Source organism: Melanotaenia boesemani, chromosome 23 (assembly GCF_017639745.1).
Source record: "Melanotaenia boesemani isolate fMelBoe1 chromosome 23, fMelBoe1.pri, whole genome shotgun sequence".
NCBI lineage: Eukaryota > Metazoa > Chordata > Actinopteri > Atheriniformes > Melanotaeniidae > Melanotaenia > Melanotaenia boesemani.
The window spans coordinates 21,075,624-21,087,966 of NC_055704.1; the positions used below are offsets into that span (position 1 = coordinate 21,075,624).

Below are 12,343 nucleotides of genomic sequence, written 5' to 3' on the forward strand. Positions count from 1 at the left end.
GGATTGAACCAGGCCACAGATTCTGGAGATGGGATTGCCATTGACTCCAGAATCTCATTTTATTTTTGTCAATTAGGTGCCAATCAGGTCATACATCTTTGACTGGCTAGGTGTGCTTAAACCGCTCCACACATTGAGTCTGAAATAATGTCTTGCTGGTCTCTTGGTGTGTCTCTTATTATCAGTGGTCATAGTTAGTAGCCCATCTTAAATCGTCAGCTCCAGTAGTGTAAAACCTGAGGAAAAAGAAAGAAAAAAGGAACAATTTAATAGGAACAAGGAGGAATAAACCCTCAGGGTCACTTAAACATAAGCCAATGACTGATGAGTCTTCGGATCATTACCCACAATTCCCAGAATCATTAATTTAAACAGATCCAAAGGGTACGAAGGAAGAAACAGATAGGAGAGTGATGGAGTTAGAAAAGAGATTCATGCATGGTAAACATGATTTCTTATGGAAAATGACTCAAAAGACAAAAACTGGAAAATATATTTTTAAAAAAGTTCAAATCTATAGCTTAGGTTGTTTATCCAGCTGTTATATTGTGGGGAATCCTTCATATCTGTAGGGTGAGAAAATAGTCAAACATGGTCGGCGGGTGAATCCATACATTTATTTATCGTATATGTATAAAAATGCGTTCATTTTTTGATTTTATTTAATAGATTATAGGTGTGTGTGCATGTCATTTGGTACCTCTCTTTCTATTGAGATAGTAAATCCAAAATCTTCCTCTGTCTTCTTCTGTTACCATGACAACAGCTACTGCTCTCAACAGGTCGATGGGGCCTGTCTGTGCTCACACTTAACGCACAAATACACACTCGGATTAGAGGACGCACATTAACGCTTTTGAAGAACACAAACATACTGACATGCAGACGAGAAAGCACTGAGGCGCACGGCCCCGTCTCAAGCTGTGTAATTATACCATTTGAGCATTATGTGGACACTGTAAGGTCAATGTGGGAGACACAAAGCGAGCAGGGTCAAATTTATGCCCACCAACCATATCATCTCATATGAAATCACAATAAGTAGTAGTTTAGTAAAGGTGCCATTGAATGCATGCAAAAAAAAAAAGGAAAAAAAACACTTTTACACTTTTATTTAATAATAATTTATATTTTCTGTTCATTTTAAACTCATACTAGACATGAGACAAGTATTCTCAGCAGTGTTGAGTTTGCTCTTCTGAATAATTGTATCAGGATACATAAATTTTTGTAGGACTTTGTCAAGATAACCAATTATCTGCGTTATTATGAGCCACATGAGGTGTTTATATGAGCCACTTGCTGAAAAGAATAACTGCTTCCTGGTGTGTATGTGTGGATGCAGTCCCAGTGTGACAATATGTCCTAAGCACATGGTTTGTTTGGTAAAATAACAAATCTAAGACACAGACTTCTAACCGAGCTAAATGTAGATTAAATGTTATGTAATCAACTGCTGATTTTTATACAACTATCATAATTAACCCTACCAGTTAGTTTACAGCTAAAGTCTAACAAATTGCTAATTTAGCGAATATTTCTCTTCTTCCATGCTGTTAAAGAGGGATTTAGCTGCTGTTGTTAAGCCTGTTAATTTTTATTATTAATAGACTCAGTGCTTGATTTGATTCCTCATTCAGACCTGATTTTGTTGTTTAGCTCTCAGCAGCACAGCAGACAGAAGATTTATTATCATGTTGATGGGAGCAGACCTCAAGTTTTTTTTGTTTTTTTCTTGTTTGTTTGTTTTTTTTTACATTATGGGTCAGGAACCCAGAATGAGTCACAGGCCTGTGTTTCAGTGGGTCCCCACATGCCTTAAGTGAGTTTAATGAGCCCTTGGTGCAGGCTGAGTGATTAATTTTGATGCATTTTGGTCCCAGTCTGAATAAGCTAAACAATTTTGTGGCTGACACTGTTCAAGGGTCAGTACTTAATCCAAACATAAACAACATATTGCAAGGTTTTTTGTTTTGTTTTATTTTTTCTTTTTCTCCCTCTAACTCTTTCTCCTAAAACAGTAGTTAGGACTCTGAACTTGATAGTAGGCATAAAGTTTTTTTAATGGGGTTTCTCACAGCAACTTTGCTGGCGTTATTAAAAGCACACTAGTGCAAAATTATTGAACTGTTTCTTTCTTTTTTTTTAACCTCGGGTATTTATTTCTAAGAGCTTTCTTTCTTTCTTTTTTTTTAACCTCAGTTATTTATTTTTAAGAGCTTTCAGTTTTTCTTCTGCTCTCCAGAACTTTAAGTACACATGCTTAGGATTTTGGAATTATCTCCAATAAATTTTAATGATAATAGGACTTTAACTTTTAAAGAAATCTGGGTTCAGGTTTTTTTTAAATTTAATTCAATTCAGTTCAACTTTTTACATCAACGCTATCTTAAGGCACCTTTTTAAAATGAGTCTGTGTGATTCATTAAAATCACTTCCACACGAGTGTACATGAGATAACTAATAAAATATACTATTGTTTCAGAACAGAGCAGTACAGAAGCCCCTAAACACTTTATTCAAGTATTGATTTTCTGTTTGGTATTTGGAAAATATGCACTTTTAATATATATACTTTTTTTTCTTTATTGGTTTACTTGGGCGAGGGTCCACCAGGCCAGTAGCAGGGCAAACACTGGTATTTCAGGGGTTTCAGAAGAGGAATGCTTGAAAAGCTTGTTTTTTCAGCAGGTAAGGGAGGAAAAAAGACAGAGATGAGAAAACATATACAAGAAAGAAAAGAACTGAAGAGAGATGAGGGAGGGCAAAAAGAGGAGGAGAGAGGTGACAGCAGCGGCAGTTTGTAATTGTGTTGATGAAAAGCAGACCTCCTCTATCTCTCCTTCACATTCTCTCCCTTTCTCTGCTTCCATCTCTCCACTCTGTTCACCCTTTCTCTCAGAGGCCCAAAATAATGAGGTCAGTCCCCTCTCAAGGACCGTTCCAAATAAAAACTCTCCATGTCTCTCCTTTCATTCCATCTTGCTCTCTCTCTCTGTCCACATCCCGTCTTCCACGCGACAGGCCTGCTGCTTAACGCACCCATATTAGGAGATGCATTGTCCCTCTAACCACCCCTACCGTCTCCACCTCCTGTACACACAACCAGGTTCCTAAGTTACTCAACTTGTCTTATTGTTAACAAGAAAGCTAATTCAAGAACTTTGATCTCTCTCAGTGTGCACCATGCTTATGCTTTTTGCTGTGTGGTTTGTGTATACATATCCCTGCTCTTGTAAGGATCTATCAGTTTGCCTAAAAATAACTTGCCTGATGTGAAGTAACCAGTCTTTATAATTTAGTAGTTTCTAAAGGTTTTTATTGATCTTTTAAAACTTTGATGATATTTTTAAAAATGTCAATCCAGTGATGATCTTGGAAGAACAAAACTGAATTTGATTTAGTCATTCATGTAGATAAGCTTCTCTATATCATATATGTTTTGCAAGGTATTGTCTTTTTTCCTCTACTCTTCCTTAACCCTGAATTCAGACCATTTGAGATCATCATACTGATGACCATCTTCGCTAACTGTGTGGCCTTAGCTGTCTACATCCCCTTCCCTGAGGATGACTCAAATGCCACCAACTCCAACCTGGTGAGTAGCAGAAATGTTTCAGCAGTTTTTCTGTTGATTCACTATTTGAGTAAAAGGTTGCTGATTTAAACAGCTGTTTGATCCACTGGCTGCAGTATGCTCTTACAATCCTAAAAAGGATTTTTTAAAACTTTTTTTTTATCCTGTAGATAACTTGTTGAGAATGAATGGGATTTATGAAGCAGTGTTATCCTATCTTTGTGGCATTTGCACAATATTTGGCTGATTTCTCTGTGTGGTTTGCTGCCATCTATCCATACAAAGCTCATACAGGTTCATGAAGGTAAAATACAGATGTGACAGTTTGAAAAGATCATTTGAAAGCAAAGATTCTGAAGAAGATTAATATGGAACTAGAGGAAAGGCAAGACATTAAGTGGGCAGAAGAAAAATATAGACACTTACCTGGAATGCTAGCTTATTTTAGCATTACTGACTTTGATTTGTGTGAAGTCTAAAAAATGGTTGGCTTTATTTATTCTAAATTAGGACTCCTGCATGAGTTAATTTAATCAACAATAAAGCATAATTTCTTTATAGGCAAAAAGAATGTATGTCCAACTGTGAACTCTTATGTTGGACTGATTTAACTTGCTTAATTAGATGATATGCAAGCCACAAAATGTCACTAGTCTAATGAGCTAAATCACTAAATGTGATGTAAATTGCTTATTAAAACAAAAACACTCATTGCCAAACAACACCTAATACAGTTTCCAAAGCTGTTGCTCTTAGTTTTCCACTGGTTCTCAAAAAGCTGTCCATCCTCTTTGTGCAATTATGGCAGGACTACTAATTTTTTGATGACTGAGTCTCCCTGAAGACAGCCAGCACATGATTCATGGCGACAAATGCACTCATCAAACAATCTGCACAAACTCTCTATTCTTTAATGACTTCCTGTTTTTAACAGCTGTGTCTTTAAAATTTAAGTTTGTCTTCTTCACTTATGAACCCTTAAAAGGATTTTTTAATCACATAATGGTGATTACAAGTCTTTAAGTAAGTTTAAGTGAAATTTCTACCTGTTTTTAGATCTACGGTTGAACTAAGTTAACACTGATCTATATTTTCTTAAATCTTCCATTTAGATCTACACATTCTGGGGCAGTTTTGTTGGCTGTGTTGTTGACTTTGTGATTTCAGAAAACGTTTTATCTGTGACAGACTATAAATCCTACATCACATTTTTAGACAATGATGTTAATGAGGCGAATTAATTCCTTCATGAGATGTGACTAGTTGCCATGTGCTAGCGACTTTCTGCAAGTTGTCATGTTAAACCACACACAAGACTGATGAAGGTTGTAGTTAAATGCAGTATGTTAGTGTAATAAATGTCAGCTGGGACTGTGCTCGTAAAACCACTGAGCAGTCTGTGAGTTTGGAAAGTTTGATGTTTCAAATTGAAAATTGTGTGTGTGTGTGTGTGTGTGTGTGTGTGTGTGTGTGTGTGTGTGTGTGTGTGTGTGTGTGTGTGTGTGTGTGTGTGTTTTTTTTTTTTTTTTTTTTTTTTTTAATTTCTTTTTAATTTTGAAAACATGTTTGTGATTATACTGTTCAGGAAATGGTGGTTTCTGTAAGCTGTTTTCTGGTTTGCTGTATAATTGTTCACTTGTTTGTGTTGTAACTTGTTGCAACATAAATATTGATTTAATGAGATACTCAATAGGTTTTGTCTTATGATGACCTGTGGCTGTTTTCAATGCATATGAGTGCCTGAATAGGATATTTGGCTATTTACTAACCACTGGCCATAATAAATGCCATATAATATAATCAATCTATCTCTTTGTTAATGTAAAGCCACATTTGGATTGATTTTCTAATCTTGTGTTACAAATTCAGTGGATTTAAAGGAGTTTGCAAATGAAAATTGGTTCTTGGACATTTTACCTGAAAAAATAAAAGTTTAAACATAAAAAGTCAGACCATCGGAGTCCACACCTGGACATCAAGTGAGTTTGGGATCATTGTTCTGGTACCTCCCAAAACGAATTAAACCAGTAAGTCTCAGAACCAAAAGAACTCCATAGTGTGTATTTACAAATGTGTGTGTGTATGTGTGAGAGAGTGCCAGCTTAGAGATGTGCGCCAGTGTGTATTATTAAGAGGCGGACACTAATCCCTCTGAGACCATGAAACATCTGTCACTCTGTCTTTGACACTTTCTTTCCTTCTTTCTAAGGATTATTTTACCACACTTATTCTTGAGAGCTTATGGTGTGTTACAATACGTTAAGCTATTCACATGTTAGCATGCCCATGCATGCTGTCATTTATTTAGAGAGATAACTGGTGAGGCATTCAAAAAATCCACCATTCATAGAATTAGCTGTTATCATTTTTTTCTGTTTTATCTGTCCACTAAGTTGTTTTGGGCAGCATAATATTTGTTTTCACTTATTTACTGTGTGCCTGGATGTGTTACATAATAATACCGTATGCAAATAAATGAGTCTCTAGAGGAATCCTCCAAAAGGTGTATTTATGAATATTTTTACATTGTAGCTGTTAATTCTCTCTTTTTTTCTTTATGTAATTAGAAACATGCTGTATGTGTTTTAAAGTGTTTTCAAATAATTTCTCTTTTTATTATGCAGCCTTTTCATCATGTCAGAAACTCTATATATTAAATGCATGTTTGTTAAGCCTTCTTCCAAAACAACTATTGTTCTGTTTTATATTCTTTCTAGGTTATTTTTGACCCTACAGGTGGCTCCTTTCCCAACCACCCAAGTTAATAAACAGATACAGCACAGACATCCACACCATCACACACAACTTAGTCAACACCACCACAGCTGTGGTCAATTAGTTTTATGACCTTCTGACAGACAGAAAGCTGTGTGCAGATGGACAGAGTTTTAAATATATGATTTAACTATGCATCTGCCTGGGAGTGGGTTGATGAGTGAAGTAAACGAGTTAAAGCAATAAAGTCATTTTTGGCAAAGGAAAGATGCAAGCACAAGCACAACTGTCAGGATTATTAACATCACAGCATGTGTCTGAGCTGGTTTAGTTCAGGCACATGAGTTAAATATGTTGTCCTTCACAAAATAAAAAAAAAAAGAAAGAAAAGAAAATGTCACGGAGCAAAAGAAAAACATGTGCATGCACTGGAATACTAAATATTGCCAAGGCACAGTGTGGTCCAACAACATAAATTTGCTAATAGCTCATTGTTGATGCATTGTGCTTCTTAATTCTACTGGAGCATTTCTAAAGTGGGTTTGGCCCTCTTCAGAATTTAGTTTCAGATTTGATTTATTTTAAAGCACAGTGCATGTCTCATAACTAATACATGACTATTATGATAAAAAAAAAACATTTATCATATGTTGCCAGAGATGCATGCTAAGTATGTTTACATTTTATTTGCAATTAAACAAATTGAGGTCTTTCTTCAGGAATGCTGGAAGCTAAAACTCAAGACTGATAGAACCCATATTACTTCCTGTTTCTTCATCTGCAACAGTGCCTCTAGTAATTTACTGTTATCATCATCTCAGTCGTTAAGTGATGGGTTTATCTAGAGCTGCCCATAACATTTCTACTTAAAGACGCTAATAACCAAATATTCTATTATTTAAGCACATCTAGAGGAAATGCCTCCCAAAACAACAAACTATCAGATTCATGTTATTATTAATTCCTAAAAGCTTCCCCAAAGTTTCTTTTGTTTATTGTTGCTGTTTGTCTTTTTTGTTTGTTTTACCCGATTTTATCACTTGCGCTCATATTACTAACTTAAAGTTTTTTTTTTGTTTGTTTGTTTTGTTTTCAGCAGCAGTATAGCAGTGGTTCAGTTGTCTGTTGATTGTCTTGATATTTACCTCTGAGCCTGCAATATCTGGATCTGAGCCTGAATTTTAGAACAAACCCCTTGTTAGATTTGTACAAGTCCCTCTTATGTAATACCAGAGATCTGTTGAATTGCTTCCTGTACATGATTTCTATTTCTGTCTGCATCCCATAATGTGCTGCTTTGTCTCCTTGACGACATGACCAATAATAGCAGCAGGAGAGGTTGTCATGGATATGGTAACCGTAGTGATGCTCCTCATCTGCCCTTGGTTACAGACGAAAGGCAGATAGGAACCAAAGTGTGAGAGTTTCCTCTCTCAGGAAGGAAATAGATGCTGCACTTTGACTTTCTTAGCTTGAAGCTTTAAAGTTCCCTCTATATATAAGAAAATAATCATTGAACCACTGCTTCTCTTTTTGCATTCCTTTATTTCTCTTAATTTGCTTTTTTTCACAGTCACTCAGTCACTTGTTCCTTCATGGGATCAATATAAATACTTTGAAACTTATCAAATAATGGTGTCACATAACTTAGCAATTAGCTAATCAATACAATGCAGCAGATCAAATACTGACTGTTGAAGAGGAAATACATGGAGATGAGCATTTACTCACAAACACTGTTTTATTCAAAGTAATGGAATAGCTAATGTGATGTAGTGTGTGTGCAGTCAGATGTATATAAGCTCTCTCTGTAGATAAAGACTTTTTATTGTATCTGCTTGCACATCATCCATAAATGTGTACTTACATGGGTTCATGGCTGTTTACAGTCATGATTTGCATATATGTGTGTGTCTGTGTGCATCAGCAGGATTTGTCAGGGTGTTTGGTGAAAGATGAATTAGCTGCTGACTCTGGAGAAGGCGTGTGAAACGAGTACTTTTATATGAATGAATCACCTCTTAGAGGGTAATGAACCCCACCACATCAAGCACACACAACTACCCACTCACGCCTGTGTCTTTTTATCTGTTGGGAAAAAAAAAAAAAAAAAAAAAAAAAAAAAAATATATATATATATATATATCTATATATATATATATATATATATATATATATATATAAACAGGTTTCTGTTTTCCTAGCTCAGATTTCTTTTTTAAGAATTAATCACTTTTTTTTAAGTCACATTTTGCAGTTTGTGTTAATGATGCAGATTTTCTGGAATGCCATCTGAAAACTTTTTAGATGAACTGAATTACAATAAGAGTGGGTGATAATAAGATTGTCCACCTCCATACTTATTATGAAGTCCAACTCATTTAGTACACATAAGCACTCCATCCATTAAATTATTGTCACTTCTTACTTTACCGTCTTAATGTCTCAGCTGACTTGTAGCATACCACAGGGCAGAGTCCTTGGCCCCCTTTTGTATGTAATTTACATGCTACCTCTTGGCCATCTTTTTCAAGTTCATAATGAACCTCACCCTGTTTTTCTTTCAAATAGCTCTTAACTGTAGCCAATAAAACCCACAGAACTAAGAAGTGTTGATAATCTCACAGTTTGTCTTTCTGGCATTTAGTCTTGAATGGCCTAAAATTGCCTTAAATTCAATTATTTAAAGTCAGAAGTCATTTTGTTTGGTTTCTGAGATTCCTGTCTTAGTTGTTATGGCTCAAATCTATGTAGTCTGAAGGGTGCTATGGATGCTTTATTGATTGTTTACAGGATAGTTATGTGTTGCAACAGCTACATATAATATTATGAGTGTTTAAAAAAAGTTATGAATGAAAACAGGTAAGATAAAGAATAAAAATAAAACAAATGAAGTGACATATGAGCAGAAGAAGATGTACTGTGTGCAATAATAAGCTTATGTGGGGTATTATTAGTTATAGTAGTTAGTTTATTAGTAACACAATGTATTGTGAAGCTGCATAATCAATTCTTGATAAAAGGCCAGTTCTAGTGTCAAGAACCCATCAAATTTTAATTTAGACGTCAAGGACTCTTATTTAGGTTTAATATTCTATAAAAAAATAAATAAATAAATAAAAAAAAACAAAACAAAACAATCCTTTGCACACGTCTAAGACGCCACCGACAGAAGTTGGCTTAATGTTGGCACTGCACACATTTAAGTTTTATGTCATTGTATTTGTTGTCACCAAATAGTTGTAAGCATTGTCATGTGTTCCATAAAAAGAACAGAAAAGTATAAATTAGATAACAGCTAACAGCTGTGGTGTGTTTCTGGTGTAATTAATTGTTCCATTTCTGTAAACACATTAAGAGTAATTCCAAGTATCATTCAGGCTGGTGGGAATGAAGGAGCAATATTCACTTCTAACTTTAGTTGTTTTGTTGTTGTTGTTGTTGTTGTTTTCAATGCTGACTGGCAGAAAGCTAAGCAGACATTTGCCTACTCTAACCTTGTGTAACTAATTATAGCCAGGTATCACTCAGCTCCTCCTAACTACTCCCAGATAACAGTGACAAAGGGCGATTGAACCTTTAGATCTCCCATCATTACCCACTATGCTACATCTCTACCTTCAAATTCCTCCTTTGGCATTCTTTATTATTGTGTTCTTAATATCCATCTGACCTGCATGACCTCATCTCTTCTTGTAAAGAACTTTGTGTTGGACATGTTTGCGAAAAGTGCTATACAAAGCATTTTGTTAGATGTGACTTCTAAACTCACTTAACTACAACGATGCTTTACATGTACCCTATTATAGAAGGTAAATGCTTTTCTAAACTATTAAAGGTTGTGGTAAGTTTAAACTTTCTTGGGATCTCTTTTTACTATGAGTATGAAAAAACTGACATGATAAACGTTGATGTTGGATTGTGTAAAACAGCAAAAAGACATGTAGACTATCAAGGGATGGGAGACTTTGTAAACGCATTGCATTTGGTTGTTTAGATTAATTAAATTATTGCTGCAGGGGGATCATGTTTGTTTATCAGGCACTTTATCTGGTGCTCTTGGATGTTAACATTTTACGTCAGAGCTGGGGCTCCCTGTTTCCCTTTATGTTAGATATATTGAATTTCTTTAAACTGATTATATGACTTAAGCTTGTGTTCCATGATACATCTCTTTCTCTTGACGTTATCTTGTGTTTTATAGAGTCCTCGTCTCCCTCTTTGTTTTTCCTTTGTTTCTGCTGAGAGGATAAAGTTAACATGCTGTTCCCATGGGTGCTGCTCTGCTGGTTGCTAGGAATGTCTATTTATAGATGGAGAAGTACGTTCTGTACGATCACTTATCTAAACAGGTTGCCTCTATGGTTTCTTGTAGTGATCGTGGCATCTGAACTGTCTTAGTGGAATAAAGACACTTAGCATGCATCTGGATAAGGATACAGATGTGTGTGATTGGTGGTGTGGTCTAAAAATAAAGATTTTTTAATTGATTTAAATCAGTTGTTTTCCTTTTTTTTCTTAAAAACATATTATACTTATTAAAAACAATATTTAACTTAAAGCAAAGTGTGTTTATTCATTTATTTATTTATATGAATAAATGACAACAAAGAGTAAAAAACGTCATATTTTTTTTAACCATATAAACGACTTCCTATCTTGCACAGAGATGCAACTCAAATGCATCAGTGATCTCTCTGTCTGAATCCACTGTGGAAATAATTTCCCTGATTTTGGCTGTCTCTTAACAAGAGTTTGTGGGCTGATATTTAAGAGAACAGCGTTTCTCACTGCGGTTCTATGCAAAGCTAAATTCCAGTCGTGAGTGACGGCTCGCTTCACTGTATATCTGTTAGTGCTTCCAGACAAACACGGTTCTGGTACGGAGGGAGGGCTGAGCCCGCTGCTAACTGTGGAGCTGCTTCTTTCCATAAGTAAAGTTTTTCTGTACTGCCTGGAAAATTTGTGTTTTCAGCCACTTTCAGTACGTTTCTGGTCAGAATAACTATAAGAAATGTAAGAAGAGAGTTCATGATACCTTAAGTAATGCAAATGAATCAGTTTTAATTTTTATAATCAGAATATTTGAATAAAAGTTACACACAACTAAGCAAACACAAGCATACAAACACAAAACGCACCCCACAAACAGTTATGGTTTTCCTTCAGTTTGAAAAAATGGCTGTCTCTATAGATTCATTTTAGTCAACTCATGCTCTCTGCCACCCTTTTTTTGGTACTTGCAGGAGTCCTTTTTACCATTACAGGCTTCAGGTATCTCATCTGTTATATAAATACCTTTTCTAGTTTAAAACTCTTCATGTTTTCTTTTTCAGTTATTCTGCTGTGTTGTTGGATGTACATTTCAGGTTGCTGTAAGACATAATATCTCACCTAAGGCTGTGCTTTCTGACACTGGATAGCATGTCTATCTCTTCGAAACCTAGGTAATCTCCTGATGTCATTACTTCTTCTACACCAGAGGCAGCCAAGCTGCTGCATGATGGTAGATACTTCACCACATTTTACTGTAGGCTGGCTGTTTCTTTATGACCTTCATTTTATCATTTCTATACAAACTGATGGACTGTATTCCCAGAAAGCTGTATGTTGTCTTTATGTCTGTCCATAAAATATTATTAAATGAAGGCTGTGGCTTATCCATAGTTCATTTGTATGTATTTCTGAGATTCATTTGTAGCTTCAGAATACCATGAACTTTAAGCTATTTGTATGCAAATATGTGTAAAAGTGTGCATGTTTGTGTGTGTAGGAGGACATAAATAGGGACTAATGTCCTACTCATTACCCATTTTGCAATGGAGTAATGTTAAATCAGGTAAACTGATCCTGATCAACCTAAAATGAACTTTTCCTGATGTCCAAGGCACTTTCTACTAATATTACATCTTAAAAGAAACAAACAGTGAAGAGGTGCATTTTTGATTGTTTGCTCCAGATGTCCTAGTGATGAAGTGTGAAAGGTGTTAGTTTGAAAGTTGTTGGCAATGAAAGAGAGAAGGAGATGGAGCAGGATATTTTTACTGAGCT

At 35.5% G+C, this 12,343-nt stretch overlaps 1 protein-coding gene across 1 annotated transcript in view; it reads left to right on the plus strand.

The window, feature by feature from the left end:
• Nucleotides 1-12,343, plus strand: part of cacna1c (calcium channel, voltage-dependent, L type, alpha 1C subunit) — a 175,725-nt gene that overhangs the window by 53,944 nt on the left and 109,438 nt on the right. The window contains exon 3 of the mRNA XM_041977041.1: nucleotides 3,493-3,598. Coding sequence (XP_041832975.1) covers nucleotides 3,493-3,598 — 106 coding nt within the window. The remainder of the gene's footprint in view (nucleotides 1-3,492; nucleotides 3,599-12,343) is intronic.